A 25090-nucleotide genomic window follows, 5' to 3' on the forward strand; every position below is an offset into this window, starting at 1 on the left:
TTGTGGAGGCTCTAGCCACAATCTTCCTTGTAGATTCGTGGTGACAAAGGACAGAGAGAGAATGTAAATATTATATCCCTGTTCAAAAACACAGCAATTACAGAACAATCAACTTAACATCAGCAGTGAGGAAAAACCAATAATGTGAGACACAACCAATGACACTTATAATTTTTAGTATTTTCTGTTTTTAAATACGGAAAACTTCCCTGGATCTCAACGCTGGGAGAGACATTCTGAAACCTATAGGGAGCTGGGATTTGTCCATAAGAAACAACACTTTTCACTGTATGCTAATACATGTGACAATAATAAATCAAATATTAAAAAATGAGTGCAACTGAATGTCTGAAATAATCTAGAGTTAGAAAGGAGAAAAGAACAGGACATCAATTAATGTCTTATCCTGGAGAAATCAAGGATTTAACACACCGTGTGTTTGAAACAAAGCTGATTTATTTAACAGACATCAGAGATTATTAACATCAGAAGAAATAAACGTTAATTGTCTGATTGAAGATGGTCGAGAGGAGATTGATCGAGGTATTCAAGATCCTGAGGAGTTGGGCAGGTGAAATAGTGAGAAAATATTCCCACCAAGAGAACATCAAGAATTAGAGGGCACAAACTACATTAATGGGGAAAACAGAGTCAAAGTGACGTGAGGAAAATTATTTTCACCTCGTGGGTGGCTGGCCTCTTTTAAGGTCAAACCAAATAAACAAACTCAAGTTAAATTAGGACAAAGTAAAAGGGGCAGCTCCCCAGAAGGAGGGGGACCAGCCCGAACAAAATCAAAGTACAAAGCAAATTTGAAAACATCAAGTTAAAATGTGATTATTAGGGTCGATAATGCACCCCAGCTCCTGCGGTGCCCAAAGGGCACAGAAGGCATCAACTGTGCCTGTGGACACTGCATGCTCCCTCTCCAGGGACACCTGGCCGCAAACGTAGCCGTGGTAGAGGGTGGTTGGAGTCTGGAATAAACTTCCTGTGAGGGCGGTGAAGGCAGGTTTGATCAAGGTACTCAAAGGAGAATTGGACTGTTATCTGGAAAGAAAGAATGTGCAAGGTTACAGGGGTTATGGCAGGGCAGTGGGATTAGGCTCTTTCAGTGAGCCAGCGCAGACTTGATGGGCTGAATGGCCTCTTTTTGTACTGTAAAGAATGTGATGAGAATTCCTGAATGATGGGGAAAGATCACAGGCAGCAGTTCTTAAAGGGAAACTGCAACCCCAAGAACACAAGCAGCTCTAGATTGAGAATATTAACCAACAGCCCACCTACAGGGATTATTCGGCAGAAATAAACCTCAAATTTCAGAATGAATGTGGCTCATGTCTGGATGTGATTAGCAGCAGCAGCTACAGCAGAATCCATGCCCTGCACTCACTCATGAAGTCGCTGGTGTGTCACCAGGTGGGAGGAGGTGGTGAATCCCTTCCCACACTCTGAGCAGGTGAATGGTCTCTCCCCAGTGTGAAGTCGCTGATGTGCTTTGAGGCTGGATGAATGTCTGAAGCTCTTTCCACAGTCAGTGCAGCTGAACGGCCTTTCCTCAGTGTGAACTCTCTGGTGTGTCACAAGGTTGGATGAATTAATGAATCGCTTCCCGCACACAGAGCAGGTGAACGGCCTCTCCCCGGTGTGAACTCTCTGGTGTAATTGTAGGTTGTACATCTGGACGAATCTCTTCCCACACACAGAGCAAGTGTATGGTCTCTCTCCAGTGTGAACTCGCTGGTGTAATATTAGGCAGGATGATTGAGTAAATTCCTTCCAACACACGGGGCAGGTGAAGGGTCTCTCCCCGGTGTGGGTGCGTCGATGAGTTTCCAGTTTGGATGGGCAAGTGAATGCTTTCCCACAGTCCCCACATATCCACGGTTTCTCTACAGTGTCAGTATCATGTCTCTCCATATCAGGCGGTTAGTTGAAGCCTCGTCCACACAAATACATGCACAGATTCACCGCTGTGAATGGTGTGATATTTTTTCAGGCTGTATAACTGGTTAAAGCTCTTTCCACAATCAGTTCACTGGAAAACTCACTCAGATGTGTGTGTCTTCGTGCTCTTCCGGTCACACTGATGTTTGAAATATTTTCCCGGACTTCACATTCAAAAGCTGATAGTGTTCAGGTGCTGGTGAATTGAGCGACTGTTCAATCTTGGTGTGGAACTTGATTCCATTTTGCTGACTGTAAATCTTCCCCTTCAAATATCCTGCAAAAGGAGTTTACAAAACTACTGTCAGTCCAGGATAGAAATTCTGATCAGACAAGTCTAATTTCTAAGGAACAACTTTTCTGCTGTTCCCCAAAACATTAAATCTATGCCCCACATATTCTCCCTCCTCCCTGAGCTGAATGCGGCATGGTGGCACAGTGATTAGCACTGCTGCCTCACTGCACCAGGGACCTGAGTTTGATTCTCAGCTTGGGTCACTGTCTGTGTAGAATTTGCAAGTTCTCCCCATGTCTACATGGATTTCCTCCGGATGCTCCAATTTTCTCCCACAGTCCAAACATGTACGGGTTTGGTGAATTGGCTATGTTACGTTACTCCTTAGTGTCGGGAGCTGGCTAGGGTAAATGCATGGGGTGATGGGAATAGGCCCTGGGTGGGATTGTGTCAGTGCACACACGATGGGCCCAATGGCCTCCTTCTGCACTGTAGGATTCTATCAGAGCCAAATGAAATGTGTATTTTTCATGCATCCTTACAACTAATTTGTACAAATCACTCCAAAGCCAGTTCCCAGCTATCTCTGGAATCACCTCCAGCACTGCTCTGATTCTGGCTTCCTACATATTCCCTATTTTAATCACTCCACCATTCGTGATTAGACCTTCAGTGTACAAGGATGACTTCTCAGAGAATTCTTACAGTGCAGAAGGAAACCATTTGGCTCATCAAGTCTGCACTGACTCTCTGAATATTTTACCCCTGATCTATACCCGTAACCCACGTTTTTACACCACTAATCCCCCTTACCTGCACATCTTTGTACACGAAGGGGCAATATAGGATAGCCAATTCCCCTAAGCGTCACATCTTTTTATGGTGGGAGGAAACCAGGGCGTCCAGTGGAAACCCACACAGTCACAGGGATAACATGCCAACTTCGCACAGTGACCCAAAGCTGGAATCGAACATGAGTCCCTGGAGCTGTGAGGCAGCAGTGTTAACCACACTGATATTAATGGTATTTTATAAATAGAAGCTGTTGTTGGCTATAACCCTAAATTCCAGTTTTACAACACAGAGTTTGTTATGAAATCAATCTGATTTTTTATTTGTCCTCTATGGGTTATTCATTTGGTTTCACCCTCAGTAAGTACGGTGGCTGCGCATGCGTTATTCCAATTTACCTCGACAAATATGGCGGATACGCATGCGCTTTGCAGTACGTGGCTCCCTATAAAGATGGTGGATGTTAACTCGGGCCTGAAGCCTTCGGAAGGCCCGAGGAACTTGTTTCACAAATTGAGTCTGACATCATTGAGCCTCACCACCCACCTGCCAACTCAATTTATGTTTCTGGTTTTATTTCGGGCTCTGGATCCGCACTCGGTCTTTGTAAAAATCTCCATTTAAAACCCACTCGCTCGAGCTCTTCACCGTCTGCCGCAGGCACCGCGCATACTCCAGCTCCCAGACCAGGATGGGACCTTTCCGAAGTCCAGCCGCCGGCTCCAGGCTCCTCCTGAAATGTTCACTCCACATCCACCGGGTTTCATGGGCGTGTTGGTCCTCCAGCTCCGCCCCTCATTCACTCCGATTGGTTGGAGGACCAGCTGCTCCCGTTCGGTCCTCCAGCTCCGCCCCTCATTCACTCCGATTGGTTGGAGGACCGGCCCCCTCCCACTCGGTCCTCCAGCACTGTTCCCTCTTCCTATTGGTCCGGAGCCACCATCAATCAGTGCCCAGGCATTGTGATGTGGAGCATGCGCAGTGTCATTGCTGTCCTTGGCGCTTGTTTGTCGCGGAGAAGTGGAGTCAGCGTTAGGCGGTGGCTGGGAGGGTCTGGAAACACTTTGTGGATCCGCAAACCCTTCAGAATCATTGTCAGCTCCCTGGTTTGCAGCTGCGGGGCTTCTCCCTCCCTCCCTCCCGGGAACAGGCCCAGGTTAACGGCCCCATCCTGGCTCAGCCACTGGAGGATGGTTCACATCAGAGGATGGGGGAGGGGGACAGTAAATAAGAGGTTACACTTTGGCCTCAAATCAATGAGGACTCTGATCTCTGGGAAGGAAGGAAACCCTGGGAGGTGAGCGGGGAGGATTCACAAACACCCGCTGGAGGCCCCAACACCCCCAATAAGATCCATTGGTTTTATTGTCAGTCTGCAGACAGGAGCTGGAGAACTGAACCCATGATGTGGGTATGCCGGCGTTGGACTGGCGTAAACACAGTAAAAAGTCTGACAACACCAGGTTTTAGTCCAACCGATTTATTTGATAATAGACTCACAAGCTTTCGGGATTAGTCCCTTCGTCAGGTGAAAAATCAGACAGAGAGGGAGGGAGAAAACTGGGAGTGGAAGAAAGAAATGGTGAGATGGGTTTGGATTTCAGCCCAAGTAGGAGGGAGAGTGTGTAGGATGGGGATTGACAGATTTGGGACACAAGAGAGAAAAAAACGTGTTCCAGAGAAACTGAAATTGTTCAGAATTTCTATCCTGGACTGAGAATAATGGTTTTTGTAAACTGTTTTTACAGAGTATTATGAAGCAAGATTTAAAGCTTTGAACCTCAAACCAAACTTCACAACAAGATCTATTTCAGTGATTTGATTCATCAGAAGCTGAATATCATCAACCTTTGTCTACAGAAGGAGAAATGTTTGTTCTGTGTGCGGGAAAAGCTTTCAAACATTAGTGTGACTGAAAAAGCACTGAGACACACATACCTGAGAGTTTCTGATGTACTGAATGTGGAAACAGGTTTAAACAGTCTGGAAAAAAAAACCCCACGTCATTCTCAGTGAATAGTGACCCAAAACAAATTCTGTATAAACAAAGCTTCAATTCATTATCCAACCTGGAGGATACCCACACCATGGAGAAACCATTGAAATGTGGAGACTGTGAGAAGGGATTCAATTACCCATCCGAATTGGATATTCATCGCCGCATTCACACTGGAGAGAGGCCATTCACCTGCTCTGAGTGCGGGTAAGGATTTGCTTACTCATCCAGCCTCTATACACACCGGCGAGTTCACACTGGCAAGAGGCCATTCACCTGCCTCGAATGTGGGAAGGGATGCCATGCTTTATCAAGCCTCCTAATTCACCGGCAGGTTCACTCCGATCAGAGACCGTTTCAGTGTTCTGATTGTGAAAAAAGTTTTAAAAGCACAAAGGACCTGCTGAGACACCAGCGCATTCACATGGTGGTGAGACTGTTCACCTGCTCAGTGTGTGGGAAGGGATTCACTCAGTCAGCCCACCTTCAGACACACCAACTTGTTCACACTGATCAGAGACCATTTCAGTGTTCTGACTGTGAGAAGAGATTTAAAAGTAAAAATGATTTACAAGTCCATCAGCGCACTCACACTGGGGAGAAGCCATTCACCTGCTCCATGTGTGAGAGGAGATTCGGACGTTTATCCCAGCTGCAAACACACCAGCGAGTTCACTCTGATAAGAGACCATTTCAGTGTTCTGACTGTGAGAAGAGCTTTAAAAGTAAACCGGATTTGGTGACACACCAGCGAGTTCACACTGGGGAGAAACCGTTCACCTGCTCGGTGTGTGGGATGGGATTCACCCATTCGTCCCACCGTCTGAGACACCAGCGAGTTCACACCGGGGAGAAACCATTCATTTGCTGTGTGTGTGGGAAGGGATTCACTGATTCAGCCCACCTTCTGATACACGAGCGAATTCACACTGGAGAGAAACCCTTCACTTGCTCCACGTGTGGGAAGGGATTCACTCAGCCACCCCAGCTCATTGCACATCAACTGGTCCACACTGATCAGAGACCTTTTAAATGTTCAGAGTGTGAGAAGAGTTTTAAAAGCACTAAGGACCTGCTGAGACACCAGCAAATTCACACTGGGGGGAGATCGTTCACCTGCTCCATGTGTGGGAAAAGCTTCACTCAGTCATCCCACCTGCTGAGACACCAGCAGGTTCACACAGGAGAGAGATCGTTCACCTGCTCCGTATGTGGGAAGAGATTTGCTCGGTCAACCAATCTGCTGAGACACCAGCGAGTTCACAAGTCACTGCAGGGGTTGGATTCTGTTGTTGCTGCTAAGCCCATAGAGAACTGAATCGTGTTCATTTATTTATCTATCTATCTATTATTGAAGTTAGTAATAAATAAACAACCCCATGCAGAACTGAATCATGTTCATTCTGGTATTAAGGAGCTGGGGATAGGACACATAGATAATCTCCATGCGGTCAGATGGAGTCAGCATGGGTTTGTGCATAGTTCGAACAATGTGCAATTAAAGGTTACATTTATCAACAGCCTTGCCTCCAGCAGTCATAAGAACATAAGAAATAGGAGCAGGAGTAGGCCATCTAGCCCTTCGAGCCTGCCCCGCCATTCAATAAGATCATGGCTGATCTGAAGTGGATCAGTTCCACATTCCCGCCCTCTCCCCATAACCTAGTCTCTGTAGATTCTGATCAATTTCCTTCTTCACTTGATCTAAACCCACAAGGCTGTGTTCTCAGCCCCCTTCTATACTCCTTGTATGCCTATGATTGTTCAATTCCCTCCAATTTGATTTTCAAGTTTGCTGACGACATCACCATAGTGGGTTGGGTCTCGTACAATGACGGGACAGAGTAGAGGAATGAGACAGAGAATCTGGTGAACTGGTGTGGTGACAATAATCTCTCCTTCAATGTCACCAAAACAAAGGTGATTGTCATCAACTTCAGGAAGCATAAAGGAGAACATGCCCCTATCTACATCAATGGGGAGAAAGTAGAAAGGGTCGAGAGCTTCAATTTTCTAAGTGTCCAGATCACCAACAATCTGTCCTGGTACCCCCATGCCGGCACTATAGAACAAAGAAAATCACAGCACAGGGGCAGGCCCTTCGGCCGTTCAAGCCTGCACTGAATGACTAAACTAATGCCCCCCCTAGCCTTCCAGAGACCATATCCCTCTCTTCCCATCGTATTCATATACTTGTCAAGATGCCCTTAGATGTCACTACCGTATCCGCATCCACGACCTCCCCTGGTAATGAGTTCCAGGCACCCACTACTCTCTGTGTAAAAAATCTGCCTCGTACATCTTTAAGCCTTGCCCTTTGCACATTAAACCTATGCCCCCTAGTAATTGACTTAGTTAAGGAAGTCCACCAATGCCTCTATTTTCTTGGAAGACTAAGGAAATTTGGCATGTCAGCTACGACTCTCACCAACTTTTACAGAAAGCATTTTTTCTGGTTGTACCATAGCTTGGTATGGCTCCTGCTCTGACCAAGACCACAAGGAACTACAAAAGTCATGAAATCCATCGCGCAAACCAGCCTCCAATCCATTGACTCTGACTACACTTCCTGCTGCCTTGGCAAAGCAGCCAGCATAGTTAAGGACCCCACGAGTCCCAGACATTCTCTCTTTCACCTTCTTCCATCGGGAAAAAGCTACAAAAGTCTGAGATCATGTACCAACCAACTCAAGAACAACTTCTTTCCTGCTGCTGTCAGACTCTTGAATGGACTTCCCTTGCATTAAGTTGATCTTTCTCCACACACTACCTATGACTGTAACATTACATTCTGCACTTTCTCGTTTCCTTCCCTATGAATGGTATGCTTTGTATGTATAGCACACAAGAAACAATACTTCTCACTGCTTGTTAATACATGTGATAATAATAAATCAAATCAAACCTGTCATAATGGTGTTCACCTCTATCAGATCTCCCCTCCACCTGCATCGTTCCAAATCGAACAACTTCAGCTTCTCAAATCTGACCTTGGAGTTAAAATTCCTCATTGCTGGAACCATTCTGATAAGTCTCCTCTGCACTTCTCCCATCCTTCCTGAAGTGTGCTGACTGGATATAAACACAATACTCACATTGTGGTTTAAACACTGCTTTATAAAGCTTCAGCATAACAACCTGCTTTTAACACAATGGCCTTATTGAAAATCAATGTATTATTTAAATATGCAATCATAGAATCCTACAGTGTAGGAGGCGGCCATTTGGCCCATCGAGTCTCCCACAATCTGACCACAATCCCACTCAGGCGCTATCCCCGTGACCCCATGCATTTACAATAGTTAGTCCCCCTGATAATAAGGGGTAATTTAGCATGGCCAATCCATGCAATCCACACAGCTTTGGACTGTGGGAGGAAACCGGAGCACTCAGAGGAAACCCACGCAGACATGGGGAGAATGTGCAAATTCCACACAGACAGTAACCCAAGCCAGGAATCGAACCCGGGTCCCTGCAATGTGAAATAGCAGTGGTAACCACTGTGCCACCATGTGCCCCAATCAGTTGTAACTTGCCTTATTTCTTTTATATTCAGTGTAGATGAATTGTGGTGTAATGCTGTGTGTGGAGTCGCTCATGGTTGTAACTTGGAACATCGAGGGTGATAGAAGAACCCAGACTGAGGATATCTGAAAAATGGCACTGAACTGCATTGTGGGTTCAATGTGCAAAGCATGCTGGTCATTGTAGTCAAGTCGCAGCCTTGCTGGAATTAGCAATGTCTGCAAAATGAATTAAATTGTGCCGGAGAACTGGCCACAAACTGTGAGAATGGTGTGTTTGTTTGAGGAAAGAAAGATGTCTGTAGCAGCTTGGGGATTGATAACTGTAAAAAGTCTGACAACACCAGGTTTTCGTCCAACCGATTTATTTGATAGTAAACTCACTAGCTTTCGAGGGGATTCCCTCTTCTTCAGGTGAATGGAGAGTTCTGGCCTCAGACAGAGCATATAAAGCACAGACTCTCCATTCACCTGAAGAAGAGGGAATCCCCTCGAAAGCTAGTGAGCTTACTATCAAATAAATCAGTTGGACTAAAACCTGGTGTTGTCAGACTTTTTACTGTGTTTACCCCAGTCCAACGCCGACATATCCACATCATTGATAACTGTGTCAGAGATAACACAGTGGAGTCAGGCTGGTTCTCTTCCTTCAAGCACAATGGTGTAATGGGCCCAGGACATAATAACAAAGGAGAAGGCAACGCTGTCATTGAAATTCAATAGGCTAAAAACAGATGTTACCTTATTTTTTATTCATTTATAGAGGTCAAAGCCCACAGCCTGTCCTGAATAATAAAATATAGGCATCGTTGGCCAGGCCAGCATTTATTGCCCATCCCTAATTGGCCTAGGGAAGCTGGTGGTGAACTGCCTTCTAGAACTGCTGCAATCCCTGTGGTGTAGGTACACCATTGTGCTGTTAGGGAGGGAGTTCCAGGATTATGACCCACTGACAGCAAAGGAACAGCAATATATTTCAAAGTCAAGATGGTGAGTGTTACAATCCCAGTTGATGTTATAACTGGACAGGATGATTCCAGAATGGAATCCTGGCTCAAAAGACCATAACTTTTATTTTGTTTAGAAAACATAGAGGAAGAGAGTCACAGGACTGCCAATTAGATTTTAACAATAAAATATTTATTAAACACAAAGAGTTTGACCATAATACAAGACTTCTTCACTCCCACTTACATTCACAAATGTACAGATTTCAAGGATAACACAGGTAGAAAGTTTCTTATGCTATAATATTCTCAGTAAATACATTGTCCTTTTAAACCCCCAGGTTGACTGTAATCAGACAACTCCCACTCTGAAATTAAGTGGCAGATGCAACTCAATTGATCCTCTGTGGATTTCACCTCAAATTTCCCCTGAAATTACTGTGACATGAGTGTTTCCAAACTCCGCTCTCAAAAAGATACACTTTACAATCTTCCTCCAAACTAATGGATGATGTCACCCAATGACAGCATGGGAAATGGGAAGGGCCAAGGAAAAGTTCTTAGGAGATACAAAGTTCAAGGACTTTGGAGAGGAAAGGGAGATTGGAGTTGGGACAGTAGTTTGTAACAACAGTGCGGTTAAGAGTTCTTTTTTTCTGAGGATGGATGATGAGGTTGAATTACAGGTGAGATGGAGAGTATCATAGAACATAGAACACTACAGCACAAACAGGCCCTTCGGCCCACAAGTTGCGCCGATCACATCACCTACCAACCTACAGACCTATCTATAACCCTCAATCTCATTAAACCCCATATACTCATCCAGAAGTCTTTTAAAAGACCCCAGCGAGTTCGCCTCCACCACCACTGACGGCAGCCGATTCCATTCACTCACCACCCTCTGAGTGAAAAACTTACCCCTAACATCACTTCTGAACCTCCCTCCCCGCACCTTAAATCTGTGTCCTCTCGTAGCGACCATTTCAACCCGGGGAAATAGCCTCTGAGAGTCCACCCTATCCATTCCTCTCAACATTTTGTAAACTTCTATCAGGTCGCCTCTCAACCTTCGTCTCTCCAGGGAAAAGAGTCCCAGCTCCCTCAACCTAACTTCATAATGCATGCCTCCCAGTCCAGGCAACATCCTTGTAAATCTCCTCTGCACCCTTTCAATAGCTTCTACATCTTTCCTATAGTGAGGCGACCAGAACTGCGCACAATACTCCAAATGAGGCCTGACAAGGGTCTTATAAAGTTCCAGCATTACCTCCCGACTCCTAAACTCAATCCCTCGATTAATGAAGGCCAGTACACCATACGCCTTCTTGACCACCTCCTCCACCTGCGAGGCCGATTTAAGAGTCCTGTGGACCCGGACCCCAAGATCCTTCTGCTCCTCAACACTACTCAGACTTCTGCCCTTGATAGTGTACTCGTTCATCCCGTTGGTTCTGCCAAAATGGACGACTACACATTTATCCGCGTTGAAGTCCATCTGCCACTTCTCCGCCCAGTCCTGCATCCTATCTATGTCCTGCTGCAACTTTTGCCATCCTTCCAGATCATCCACAACACCACCGACCTTCGTGTCATCAGCGAACTTACTTACCCATCCCTCCACTTCCTCATCCAGGTCATTTATGAAAATGACAAACAACAAGGGTCCCAGAACAGATCCTTGAGGCACTCCGCTGGTGACTGACCTCCATTCAGAAAAAGCCCCATCCACAACCACTCTCTGCCTTCTGCAGGCAAGCCAGTTCTGGATCCACAAGGCCAAAGGCCCTTGGATCCCATGCCCTCTCACCTTCTCAAGAAGTCTTGCATGGGGGACCTTATCAAACGCCTTGCTGAAGTCCATGTACACTACGTCCACGGCACTTCCTTCGTCAATGTGTTCAGTCACATTATCGAAGAACTCAACTAGGCTTGTAAGGCACGACCTGCCCTTGACAAATCCATGCTGACTATTCCTGATCATGTCAAACCTCTCCAAATGTTCGTAAATCTTGTCCCTCAGAAGCCTCTCCATCAGCTTACCAACCACTGAGGTCAGACTCACCGGTCGGTAATTTCCCGGGCTATCTCTGTTCCCTTTCTTAAAAATAGGAACTACATCCGCAATCCTCCAATCCTCTGGAACCTCTCCCGTCTCCATTGACGACGCAAAGATCATCGCCAGGGGCTCTGCAATCTCTTCCCTCGCCTCCCACAGTATCCTGGGGTACATCCCATCTGGTCCCGGCGACTTATCAGAAAAGACAGGTCCATTAACAATATCAGGTAATGCAGAGAAGTTGGATTATCAGTGGTTTAGTGGGAAAAGGGTAAAGGGAGTTGAAAGCAGGTCTCGTGGACAAGATGAGCAATGAAAGAGTCTGACAGGAGATAGGAGAGAAACTGGAAAAAGATGTGATTCAGAGCTTGGATACAGACAGTCTGGCCCCGAGGCCAGAGGAAGGGAGGGAAGCAGCAGAGGCAGCTGATCAGATTGTCTCAATATTAGTGACAAAAAAAACTCCATGAGCTCGTCACACTTTGTTGCTGGAGATGAAGACAGAGGAGACAAGAGAAAGGGAGAGTCCTTCAAAAGGAACTAATTTGTATTAGAAATGTTTAAAGGTTTTGACACAGCATGTTTAAATCAAAGATAAATATTTGATTTTTGTCCAGAATATTAGTCTCTATAACTGACCTGAAGTTGATTAACATCAGCAGAAACAGACCTAATGGACATAGCTCAGTTCTCAATCTGATCAACAACAGAATCTAATCTCTAGAGTTAATTGTGAACTCGCTGGTGTCTCAGCAGGTTGGATGTCTGAGTAAATCCCTTCCCACACTCAGAACACCTGAATGGTCTCTCCCTGGTGTGAACTCGCTGGTGCGTCAGCAGGTTGGATGACTGAGTGAATCGCTTCCCACAATCATTGCAGATGAACAGCCTCTCCCCAGTGTGAACTCGCTGGTGTCTTAGCAGTGCTGATGATTGAGTGAATCTCTTCCCGCACCTAGAGCAGGTGAACGGTCTCTCTCCAGTGTGAACTCGCTGGTGTCTCAGCAGAGTGTATGATTGGGTGAATCCCTCCCCACACTCAGAGCAGATGAATGGTCTATCTCCTGTGTGAGTGCGCTGGTGAACGGTGAGGTGAGATGGTCGCTTGAAGCCAGTTCCGCAGTGAGAGCATCTGAACGGTCTTTCGTCAGTGTGAACTTGTTGATGGTACATCAGTTCCTGAGAGGTTTTATAACATTTCCCACAGTCTAGACATTTAAATCGTCTCTCATCAGTGTGATTTCTTTGGTGTGTCATCAGGTTGGATAAATTAATAAATCCTTTCCCACACTCAGAGCAGGTGAACGGTCTCTGCCTAGTGTGAACTCGCTGGTGTGTCAGCAAAGTGGATTGATGAGTGAATCCCTGTCCACACTCAGTGCAGGTGAAAGGTCTCTCCCCAGTGTGAATTCGCTGGTGTGTCAACAGCGTGGATGACTGAGTGAATCCCATCCCACACATAGAGCAGGTGAATGGCCTCTGCCCAGTGTGTGTGCGTTGGTGTGTCAACAGGGTGGATGACTTAGTGAATCCCTTCCCACAGTTAGAACAGGTGAATGGCCTCTCCCCAGTGTGACCATGCTGATGAGTTTCCAGCTGGGATGGGTAATTGAATCTCTTCCCACATTCCCCACATTTCCATGGCTTCTTCCCATCAAGACTGCATTTATGTTTTGACAGACCAGATGATCCGTTGAATCCTTGTCCACACACAGAACACGAGTATGGTTTCTCTCCACTGTGAACGGTGCTTTTTCCTTCCATATTCAAAATATGACAATATTCAGGTTACGATAAATTGGTCGACTTTATCAGCCCCTGGTGTGATGTTTGGTTTCAGTTTCCCAATTGCAAATCCCTGTGAAATTGATTTGAAATAGGAAAAAAGGATTGAGAGAGAACCTACAAAAACACAAAGGCAGGTTGTGAAAATGAGCTGAATGAATCTGGTAACATGTGGGGCCTGCACTCGGAAAAATTGACCATGAAAACTGCTGGATTCAATTGATGCACTCAGCCAAGTGATCTGGACTCTGCACTGAATCTCTGACAAAACTTCCCACCCAGGTCCTATGCCTATAACCCCACAGAATTATCCCGTTACTTCCCCTAACCTACACATTTTGGGGCACTAAGAGGCAATTTAGCATGACCAATCCAGCTAACCTGCACATCAATGGATATGAGAGGAAACTGGAGCATCTGGATGAAAACCCACACAGACAAGAGGGGACAGAGTCACACAACACTGACGCTGTGAGACAGCAGTGCTAACAACTGTGCCACTCCTTTTCAAAGAACTGCAACAATTTTGTGGAATATCTAGGAGTACTTTATTAAAAAGACAGTATGATACAAATGATTGCACCGTTGCTCTGCCTCATCAGTAAGAAATTGGAAGTGAAAGAGTGAAGTGGTTTGGTGGACAAGTTGTTCACGTTCTGTCACTGGGGAGAATTTCAAAATCATTGCCCCTCATAAAGAAGGCGGCTGCGCATGCGCTCCTAATAGAGGGCTTTTGCCCCTAATAAAAATGGCGGCGTGCATGCTCCATATTGGTAGTGCCCGGATGAAGATTGCAGCAGTTAACCCGGTTCTGGAGCTGGAAGAAAGCAGAGGCCCTGCTCTGCGCAAAGGGCCGGGACCATCTTCGGATAGCGGTAGATTTTTTTGCAGAGGTTTGCTGTTCATGATTACGAAGCCTCCCTAATCCCCCCCCACCTGATCCATTCCTGCCTCCGCCCGCCATTCCCACCTTTTCTGATTGTGGATCCGAGAAATCTTCTCTCCATCGCCGTTAATCTGCGCATGCTTCACTCAGCCCCGCTCTTCATTCAGTCTGGTTGGAGGACCAGCCGCTGCCGCTCGGTCCTCCAGCCCCGCCCCTCATTCAGTCTGGTTGGAGGACCAGCCGCTGCCGCTCGGTCCTCCAGCCCCGCCCCTCATTCAGTCTGGTTGGAGGACCAGCCGCTGCCGCTCGGTCCTCCTGCCCCGCCCCTCATTCAGTCTGGTTGGAGAACCAGCCGCTGTCGTTCTCTCCTCCAGCTCCGCCCCCTCCTGCTATTTGACCGGAACTGCTGTCAATCATTGCCCGGGCATTGTGAGGTGTCAGTGTCGCCCGGGGCGGGGGGTTACTACTTATTACCACTATCCGCCACTTCAAACTCCAACAAAGAGAGCAGGGGAACACTGACCGAGTGGCAGTGTCACTGCATAAGTAATACAGAGAGTCAGCACAATGTTTGGGGACAGGGCTTGAAATCCATTAATAAAAACTCTAATTCAGAATTAGTCTCAATAATGGTGACAGGCTCCTCTGAGAAAATCAGTTCTGGACCCACGGTTAATGGCTGTGATTCTGTCTGATCAGTCAGGGTGATTCAGATTCATGTTATCAAAAGTAATGAATGAAATTATCTGTTTGACATATGCATGAACTGGAGGCTATATGTGACTCCAGAGCCACAGCAATGTGGTTCACTCTCAACAGCCCTCAGGCAATGAGAGATGGACAATAAATTCTGGCCAGCCAGCCAGCAACACCCATGCCCCATGAATGAATTTTAAAAAGTTACATCAGGGTGAGAGTCCTGACAAGTTTTTAAATCAGGTTTAATTGGACTCTATCACATCGGTGACAATGATTGTGTTTCGGATGAAATCCCTTCCAAAGCAGCTTTTCAAATGAGTCATTCTGTCTGGTTTTTACCATCACTCTCTTCACTAGCTCCTGCTGCTGATCTACCTCCACCTGACAAATAGCAATTTATTGTGGACTCTGATCAGTAACATCCCCAATCATTCAGAGTTTGAATTGTTGAGGAGTGGCTTCCTTTCTGCTGTAGAAATGCTGTGTTTCAGAATATTTAGTAGTGACATCAGTAACGATTTGAAGGGCTGTGATCACAATAATATAAGCTTTCTGGGCTAACTGTTGTAGTTGCGGTGGATATTTCGTAAGGATACTACAACTGCTATAGAGAATCAAAGACACAGCTCTAAGTCTGATACAGACCTTGTTCAGAAAACTAAGACCTGATCATATAAGCCCCAGGGCAATCTAACAGTGATTTGTCTTTAACAGGTCCATTGGACATGACCTTTTCAAGTTTTAAAGTTTATTAGTGTCACAAGTAGGCTTACATTAACATTGCAATGACGTTTCTGTGAAAATCCCCCAGTCGCCACATTCCAGCTGTTTGGGTAACTGAGGGAGAATTTAGCATGACCAATGCATCTAACCAGAACACCCTTGGACTGTGGGAGGAAACCCATACTGACAAGTACATGGGATTCTTTCATACTGAAACATCCCAGCTAAGTGATAATTATTAAGATTCAGGACATGAATGCATAATTCCAGAATTCATCCTCTCTTAACACACCAGAATACTTCTTTAGCCCCTTGTTGATAAAGTCACTGCAGTGTATGGGGTCTCAGAAATATTCAATTAAACTCTACCAAGCAATTTGTGTGCTTAACTAGCCAATGGACACTAATTCTCCTTTGTGTTCACTGTGGAGAAAGACATGACTTGGGGGGGGAGGTTCTTTCAGGTAAGACATGACTTGGGAACCTTGGAAAGCTAGTGCTGATATACTGGGGACAGTTCGCATCACAATAGAGGTGATGGACGTGTCAAAATGTATGAAGGAGGATTAATCTCCTGGCCCTGACCAGGTATATCCAAGAACACGATGTGAGCCTAGAGAAGTAATTGCAGGAGCCTGGCTGAGATACTTGCATCATTGTTCGCCATGGGTGAGGTACCAGTTGACTGGAGGGTAGCAAATATTGTGGCCTTATTTAAGAAGGGCTGTGAAGAAAAACCTGGGAATTATAGACTGGTAAGCCTAACATCTGTAGTGGGTAAGTTACTAGAGGGGATTCTAAGGGATAAGATGTACAGACATTTGGAAAGAGGGTTTGATTATGAGTAGTCAGCACGGCTTTGTGCATGGGAGATCATGCCTTACAAATGTTAGAGTTCTTTGATGAAGTGACAAGGAAGATCGATGATGGTAGGGCGGTAGACAGTCTATATAGACTTACAGACTATACAGATCGATGATGGTCAGGCGGTAGACAGACTTACAGACTATGTAGACTTTGTATATCCCCCCACTCAACTTAAACCTATGCCCTCTAGTTTTAGACTGAGCAAGAGATGAGAAGTACACTCTGAGATAAACAGCAGAAAGATAACAGTAGATAATGAAGGAGAGACAGTGGATGAGCTAGAGGTGGAGAGAGAACTAGAGAAAGAGAGAGCTACTGACATGGAGAAATTGGTTGTTCTGCAGGTTAGTGAGATTAGGATCAAAGGGAGATATGAGTTCAGAACTTGGACAAAAACAGACAGTTTACCCTAGTGGTCCAGTGATTGGGAAGAAGCAGCAGAGGCAGCTGATCAGATTGTCTCAATGTTTGTGTCAAAGAACCTCCTGAGCTCTTCTCAGTTGTTGGAGGTGAGGATGCAGGAGACAAAGGAGAGGCAGAGCCCTTCAAAAGAATCTGAATTGTGTTAGAGATATTTTTTAAAAACTGGCCACTGTTTGATTAACATGAATCTAATTTAATTGTATTTTTAATCCAGAATACTATTATGGCTGGATAGGAGTTTATGAACATCAGCAGTAACAGACCCCAATGAATATGGTTCAGGCCTGGATGCGATTAGCAGTAAAATACAATCTCTTTAGTTACTTGTGAATTTGTTGGTGCGTCAGTAAGTTGGGAAACTTAGTGAATCTCTCTCCACACTTGGAGCAGATGAACAGCCTCTTCCCAGTGTGAACTCGCTGGTGTCTCTGAAGAGTGGATGACTGAGTGAATCTCTTCCCACACTTGGAGCAGGTGAATGGTCTCTCCCCAGAGTGAACTCGCTGGTGTCTCTGCAGAGTGGATGACTGAGTAAATCCCTCCCCACACTCTGAACAGGTGAATGGTTTCTCTCCACTGTGAGTGCGCTGGTGTACAGTGAGATGTGATAAACGTCTGAATCCTGTCCCACAGTGTGAGCACCTGAACGGCCTCTCCTCAGTGTGAAGACGTTGATGGTACATAAGTTCCTGGGAAGTTTTAAAAGATTTCCCACAGTCTGGGCATTTAAAAGATCTCACGTCAGTGTGAACTTGTTGGTGTGTCATCAGGTTGGCTGAAAAAGTGAATCCCTTTCCACACACTGAGCAGATGAACGGTCTCTCCCCGGTGTGAACTCGCTGGTGGGTCAGCAGGTTGGATGACTGAGTGAATCCTTTCCCACAATTGGAGCAGGTGAATGGTCTGTCCCCAGTGTGAGTGCGTCGGTGTGTCAGCAGGGTGGAAGATTTAGTAAATCCCTTCCCGCAGTCTGAGCAGGTGAATGGTTTCTCCCCGGTGTGACTGCGATGATGAATTTCCAACTGGGATGGGAAATCGAATTCCTTCCCACAGTCCCCACATTTCCACGGCTTCTCCTCAGTGTGGTGACATTTATGTTCTGACAGGGCAGGTGATTGGTTGAAGTCTCGTCCATACACAGAAGATGTGTATAGTTTCTCTCCGTTGTATACAGTGCTTTTTCCTTCCATGATCAAAATCTGATGGTATTCAGGTTATTGACTCTCAGACTTTGATGTGATGTTTAGTTTCCTGTTCCACAACTGCAAGCCTTCCTTTCTGTTATTCTGCAAAATTGATTTAAAACAGAAAAAGGAAGTGAGAGAGAACCCCCAAAACACAGACAGGTTGTGAAATTGAGCTGATTGAATCTGGTAATTCCTGGGGCCAGCACTAAGAAAAAGTGACCATGAAAACTGCTGGATTGTCATAAAAACCCAACTGATTCACGAATGTCCTACAGGAAAGGGAGCCTGCCTCCTGGTCTGGATAAGACTTTGACCTCTGAGGGAGGAGAAGGAGGGAGAGAGTGAGAGAGAGAAGAAGAAAGAAGTGGAGAGCAGGAGGTGAAGAAGGGGGATTTTCTACATAAACCACTCAGCCAGAACTTTGACCGAACCATTAAACACTGAACCTCCTCTTCTCAAAGGACCAGGCAGCGGGATTATGTGAACACTATCACCTGAAAATTCTCCAACACATACACTGCACTGACTCGTCTGAGAATCCACTTACATATTCGGAAGTACAAAGCCATTGCCTTCAGGCACTTCTACAAACTCCACCCCCTAGACATAGACTCCATCCCTCTCACTGTTAACAGTCTGAGGCTGAACCAGACTGTTCACAGGCAGGGAATCATTTGTGTGACTGAGACAAGCTTCCAACCACATATCAACATCAGCACCCAGAGCATCTATTTCCACCTCACTGACGTCATTGACTCCACCCCAGTCTCAGCTCATCTGTTGCTGAAACCATCATCTATTCCTTTGTTATCTCTGGATGTAACAATCCAAACACACTCCCAGCCAGCCTCCCACATTCAACCTCTCTGTAATCTTGAGCTCATCCAAAAATCTGCTCCCTATATGCTTACTCACATCAAGTCTTGTTCACCCATTACCCTTGTGCGCACTGACTTACAAAGATTTCTGATCAATAAGTAACTAATTTTTACATTCTTGCCCTTATTTTAAAATTCCTCCATGGCTCCTTCCTATCTGTGTAATCTCCTTGAGACTCACAAATCTCTGAGATAGAATCATAGGATCCCTACAGCGCAGAAGGAAGCTCGCACCAACAAAAATCTCACCCATCCCTATCCCTGTAACCCACATATTATCCTGCTAATCCCCCCCGGCACTAAGGGGCAATTTAGCATGGCCAACCCACCTAACACATTTATCTGTGGAGTTGGATCTCTGCAGATCTCTGCACTCCTCTTTTCCTGACCTCCTGACCCTTCTTTATTTTAATTATTTGACTTTTGGAGGCTGCACCTTCAGCTGCCAAGCCCACAAGCTGTGGAATTTCCTCCCGAAAGCTCTCCGCCTCACCTTCTCCTTTTAAGATTCTCCTCAAAACCTCTTTAACCAAACCTTTGACCATCTGTCCTCATACCTCTTTATATGGCTATGTCAAATGTGGCATCTTAGAAATCTGAGAAACACCTTGAAATGTTCCATTACGTAAAAAAATGTGCTGTCCAATACACACTGCTATGACTGATTTGGAGATATTTCATCGTTCCTTCGCGTGAATAATCTGTATCTCCTTACCTAACAGTATTGTAGGAGCAGCTTCACCACACGGACTGCAGTGGTTCAAGAAGGTCAAACATCATCTTCTCCACAGGTAACTGGAGATAGGGACTATTTGCTGCTGGTCTTGTCAGTAATGCCTAAATTCCAAAATTAAACTTTAAACATATGTATGTGTGAAATAGAAAAATAACATCTGCAGAAATACTTGTTCCTCTAACAATATCCTTTTCCTTTTACAGACAGTGTCTGTTTCACAACCTGATCTTCCCAGGATCAAGCTCCTTTGACAATTTCACATTGGAAATTGGGTCCGACTGAGTTCCACAGTCCTTTTGGTTAAACCCAACAGGTTCTCCTAAATCTCCATTCCAGCTCCAACTGATACAACAAAAAAAAGGGAACTGGACAAGACCCTGAAGAGAAAGAAAACACTGGGTTCCAAGGAACAGGCAGGGGAATGAGTCTAACTGCCTTGTTCTTGCAGACAGCCACAAGGGTGCAACACTCTAAAGGACTCCACCTGTATTGGAATCATTCTGTGACTCTATGACTCAATGAGAAAGGACCTGCATTAGATGCAAGGGTTCACCCTGATACAAATCAGTTCTTAAGTAGTTCCTCTCTATCTCTAGACTCAGAAATGTCTGCAATAAAATAAAAGCCCAATACTGATTCTGCTGGAAATCTGAGCTAATATTGGAAATATTCAGCAGGTCAGGTAATAGCTGGGGTGAGAAAGACAGAATCAATGATCCAGGGTGAACTATGTGGAATAAAAATGGTGCCAAATGTAATGTAACCTCTGAAATAGGAGAAGTGGACTAGAACACAGGAAAAACAATTCCTGAGTATTAAAGATACTGCGGGAAGCTTGGAACATCGTTACAAGTGGGAACCTTCTTTCAACATATTTGGCAGAACTAACAGTGAAATACTGAACACAACTGAAATACACCCATTATTAGAGAGAGAGGAAATTAGACAATGACAGAGAGGTGAAACCGGGCAATGAATACACATGGAGTCAGGTCCACAGTAGAGGAGTCAGACCAGCCCCAAAGACATGGAACCTGTCACAGATAACAAAGCTCAGCATTTAAAACTCTCAACTGTAGATATATGGTCAGAAACAGTCATCTATGAAACAATTTCACTGTTTAAAATTTAAACTCTTCTGTTGGGACCCTCAGCTGGGAGGATGTCAGAAACACTGGAGTCAGAGAAAAGTCTCCCATTTGAGGAAATACCTGGGGAGCGGGGGGTGATGTCGCTGTGGAATTGTGGGTATGTGATGAGATCACAAGGAGATACACAGGACATCTGGGTTGGTGTAAACCAGTGATCACCACACATTATGGAGGATGTGAGACTCCTTAAGAGGATGCAGAGGAGATTTACTAAAATGATTCCAGAGATTGTCGTTACAGTGTTAGACTGGAGAAACTGACATTATTCTCATTGGAGCAAAGGAGATTGAGGGGAGTTTTGTCAGAGGTGTACAAATTTATGACAGGTATAGTTAACTTAGATAAAGTTTAACTAGTCCCATTATCCAATTACAGGACACAGATTGAGGATTTTGAAAATGATCTACCAAGGGGATATGATGAAGAAATTTTACACAGTCAGTGGTAATGACCTGGAATCCGATACTTCCACTCAAAGACTGATAACATCTGGATGCTGTAATCGAATGGTGCTATCAGATATTGATGTCTTTTCAACATATCCTCTACTAATATGCTGTAAAAGAAGTTTACAAATCCCAGCACTGACAGTGCAGAAATGCAATTCAGAAGAGACAAACATTTTTCTTGGTTTTAGTTTGCTGTATGCAAATTCTCCCCTTCTAACTCCTTGTAAAAGGAGTTTTCAAAATGCATCACCATCAGTCTGGGAAATTCACCATATTCTCTTCTGCTGACAGGGAGCACAGCCCAAGTGTCCTTCTGCACTTTGCCCAGTGAAAGTTGGTGGTCGATAACCTGGGTCTGTGACCAGGACACGCTTCACACCTCATGCCTTGTTCAATGCTAAGGTGGGACTGATAACAAACCTGCAGATCTTTTGACAAATGGGGAAGGAGATTGCATGAGACAGTGGGATCTGAAGAGCAGTCTTTAACATAAGAACTAGGAGCAGAGTAGGCCATCTGTCCCCTCGAAGATGCTGTGCCACTCAATAAGATCATAACTGATCTTTTCGTGGACTCAACTCCACTTACTTGCCTGCCCACCATGAGCCTTACTTGCTTTACTGTTCAAAGATTTATCTATCCTTGGCTTAAAATCATTCACTGAGGTAGTCTCAACTGCTTCACTGGGCAGGGAATTAAGCAGATTGGCAACCTTTTGTGTGAAGAAGTTCCTCCTCAAGTCAATCCAAAATCTACTCCCCCTTATTTTCAGGCTATGCAACCACCACCACCCCCCCTCCCCCCACCGTTCTAGTTTCATTTGTCAGTGGAACAACTTCCCTGCTTCTATGTTATCTATTCCCTTCACAATCTTATATGTTTCAATAAGATCTCCCCTCATTCTTCTGAATTCCAATGAGTATAGCCCCAGTCTACTCAGTCCGTCCTCATAAACCAATCCTCTCAACTCTGGAATCAACCTAATGAATCTCCCATGTACCCCCTCCAATACCAATATATCCTTTCTCAAGTAAGGAGACCAAAAATGTACACAGCACTCCATATGTGGCCTCACCAGCATCTTATACAGCTGCAACATAACCTCACTGTTTTCAAACTCCATCCCTCGAGCAATGAAGGACAAAATTCCATTTGCCTCCGTAATCACCTGCTGCATCTGCAAACCAACTCCTTGTGATTAACAAGGACATCCAGGTTCCTCTGCACAGCAGCAAGCTGCAATTCTTTACCTTTTAAATAATAGTCCATTTTGCTGTTATTCTTACCAAAATGGATGATCTCACAATTACCAACTTTGTACTCTATCTGCCAGACCCTAGCTCATTCACTTAGACTATCTATATCCCTTTGCAGACTTTCAGCATCCTCTGCACACTTTACTCTGCCACCCATCTTAGTGTCATCTGAGAATTTTGACATACTACACTTGGTCCCAAACTCCAAATCATCTATGTAAATCGTAAACAATTACGGTCCCAACACTGATCCCTGAGGCACACCACTAATCACCGATCGCCAACCAGAAAAACACCCATTTACCCCTACTCTTTGCTTTCTGTTAGTTAACCAATCCTCTATCCATGCTAATACATGGATATAACACTGCACACCTTTATCTTATGCAACAGCCTTTAGTGTGGCACCTTGTCAAATGCTTTCTGGAAATCCACATCCACAGATTCCCCATTGTCCACCGCGCACGAAATGTTCTCAATTCCACCAAGTTAGTCAAACATGATCTGCCCTTCATGAACCCATGCTGAGTCTTCCCAATGGGACAATTTATATCCAGATGTCTCGCTATTTCTCCCTTGATGACGTATTCAAGCATTTTCCCTGCTACTGAGGTTAAAGTAACCGACCTATATTTACCCACTTCTTGTCCACCTTTTTTAAACAGTGGTGTCACATTTGCTGTTTTCCAATTTGCAGGAACCATCCCAGAGTCCAGCAAATTTTGGTAAATTACCACTAGTGTATTTGCCATATCTTTTAGCCATATCTTTCACTTTCTTTTCTTCTCTGCCACTGCTTTGCCTCATCAATGAGACATTGGGACTCAGAGGGTTGATGCAGTTTGATGGACAAGTTGTCTCCAACTGGGGAACAAGCTCCTCCCACTCAATGACATCATTGCCCCCTACAAACATGGCGGCCCCATATTAGCCCTGTTTGCACATTGGCCCCAATAAAGATGGCGGCCGTTAACCTGGCCCGATCATCCGGAGCTGGAGACCCACCCTGTGCAGCTGGAAGGCCCTGGAAGCTCTTTTTCGGACATTGAGGTTACACATTTTTAGGAAACATCTCCGCCCGGTAGCTGGATCCATCGCTCCCTCCCATCCACTATTTTCTGCTAGCGATTGTGGATCAAAATAAAATTACCTCTCCAACGGCCATTGACCACACTGCGCATGCTTCACTCCCAGCCCGGTCCCGCCCCTCATTCACTCCCATTGGTTGGAGGACTAGCCGCTGTCGCTCGGTCCTCCAGTCCCGCCCACTCTCCCAATTGGTCTGGGGCTGCCGTCAATCAGCCGGGCATTGTGACGGTTTCAGATGGTGAGAGCAGCCACAGACTGGGGCTGACTTGCTGATTATTGTAGGAAGTCTCACAACACCAGGTTAAAGTCCAACAGGTTTATTTGGGAGCACAAGCCACTAGCTTTCAGAGCGCTGCTCCTTGATCAGGTAACTGGAAGTTTTGTTCACAAACTGGGCATATAAAGGCATTTACAAAATAATGGTTGAAATGCGAGTCTTTACAGGTAATCAAATCTTAAAGGTACAGACAATGTGAGCAGAGAGAGATGGGATCTTGAGTTCATGTCACACTATCAGTCACCCCCTGGGCTTGCAAAATCTTACTAACTATCCCGGTTGGAGACAATACGCATCTCTTTAGCCTGTCCTGGGAAAATGAGTGTGAATCCCCCAGCTCCGGACACAGGGGAACTGACCATCCATCTCTAGCTCTAATTCCCAAACAGAAAATGCTGCAATAATCAGCAATGATGTGGAGATGCTGACGTTGGACTGGGGTAAACATAGTAAGAGGTCTCACAACACCAGGTTAACCCTCCCTCCATTCACATTGTCTGTACCTTTAAGACTTGATTAGCTGTAAAGACTCACATTCCAGTCATTATTTTGTAAATTGAATTTGTGTCTTTATATACCCTATTTGTGAACAGAACTCCCACATACCTGATGAAGGAGCAGCGCTCCAAAAGCTAGTGGCTTTTGCTACCAAATAAACTGGTTGGACTTTAACCTAGTGTTGTGAGACCTCTTACTGTGTTTACCCCAGTCCAACACTGGCATCTCCACATCATTGCTGATTATTGCAGCATTTTCTGTTTGGGAATTAGAGCTAGAGATGGATGGTCAGTTCCCGTGTGTCCGGGGCTGGGGGATTCACACTCATTTCCCCACGACACTCATTATCACTGCAACTTTATAGGAGAAACTCTCCGCTTCAATCCCCACTGCAAACTTTGTGTTTAAAATTGTTACTGAGGAAGAATTAACAATGAGTTTCATGTTGAACAGGCTGACAGTTACTGTTGCCTTATTCTTTAAAAACTCCTTTACCTTTAAACAGGTAATGGTAAGTGAGAGAAAACTGATCCACAGTGACCCAAAAACTAGACTTGGGTTTGATTCCCAGCTTGAGTCATTGTGTGGGGTTTGTATGTTCTCCGCGTGTTTGCATGGGTTTTCTTTGGATGCTCCGGTTTCCTCCCACAAAAGAGGTGCTGGTTAGGTTGATTGGGCATGCTAAA

The 25090-nt window shown here is 45.2% G+C and overlaps 4 protein-coding genes across 7 annotated transcripts in view; 1 reads left to right on the plus strand and 3 right to left on the minus strand.

Annotated features, from left to right (window-relative positions):
* Positions 1-25090, minus strand: part of LOC145363729 (uncharacterized) — a 356716-nt gene that overhangs the window by 167182 nt on the left and 164444 nt on the right. The gene's annotated exons all lie outside the window — the stretch shown is intronic.
* The window catches only part of LOC145363583 (uncharacterized), a 41133-nt gene that overhangs the window by 3943 nt on the left and 12100 nt on the right, over positions 1-25090 (plus strand). The window contains exons 2-3 of the mRNA XM_080218767.1: positions 3635-3747; positions 5202-6248. Of these exons, the coding sequence (XP_080074893.1) occupies positions 3635-3747; positions 5202-6248 (1160 nt within the window). The remainder of the gene's footprint in view (positions 1-3634; positions 3748-5201; positions 6249-25090) is intronic.
* LOC145335540 (uncharacterized) lies at positions 437-7935 on the minus strand. Of its 3 annotated transcripts, none has more exons than XM_080181336.1 (2): positions 7876-7935; positions 437-2224 (listed from the first exon to the last, which is right to left on the minus strand). In XM_080181336.1, the coding sequence occupies exon 2, from the start codon at positions 1918-1920 to the stop codon at positions 1390-1392; it is 531 nt and encodes a 176-aa protein (XP_080037462.1). In that variant the 5' UTR covers positions 1921-2224; positions 7876-7935; the 3' UTR covers positions 437-1389. The 3 variants fall into 3 exon arrangements, with proteins under 3 accessions (XP_080037462.1, XP_080037461.1, XP_080037460.1); XM_080181335.1 differs by lacking the exon at positions 7876-7935 and adding an exon at positions 3521-3625; XM_080181334.1 differs by lacking the exon at positions 7876-7935 and adding an exon at positions 2996-3320.
* On the minus strand, positions 11913-19733 carry LOC145363675 (uncharacterized). Of its 2 annotated transcripts, XM_080218892.1 has the most exons (3): positions 19664-19733; positions 17283-18169; positions 11913-13061 (listed from the first exon to the last, which is right to left on the minus strand). In XM_080218892.1, the coding sequence occupies exons 2-3, from the start codon at positions 18071-18073 to the stop codon at positions 12227-12229; spliced, it is 1626 nt and encodes a 541-aa protein (XP_080075018.1). In that variant the 5' UTR covers positions 18074-18169; positions 19664-19733; the 3' UTR covers positions 11913-12226. The 2 variants fall into 2 exon arrangements, with proteins under 2 accessions (XP_080075018.1, XP_080075016.1); XM_080218890.1 differs by lacking the exons at positions 17283-18169; positions 19664-19733 and adding an exon at positions 14256-14337 and having other exon boundaries at positions 11913-13358.

This window comes from Carcharhinus amblyrhynchos, unplaced genomic scaffold (assembly GCF_965287045.1).
Source record: "Carcharhinus amblyrhynchos unplaced genomic scaffold, sCarAmb.v2.hapA scaffold_39, whole genome shotgun sequence".
Classification (NCBI taxonomy): Eukaryota; Metazoa; Chordata; class Chondrichthyes; order Carcharhiniformes; family Carcharhinidae; genus Carcharhinus; species Carcharhinus amblyrhynchos.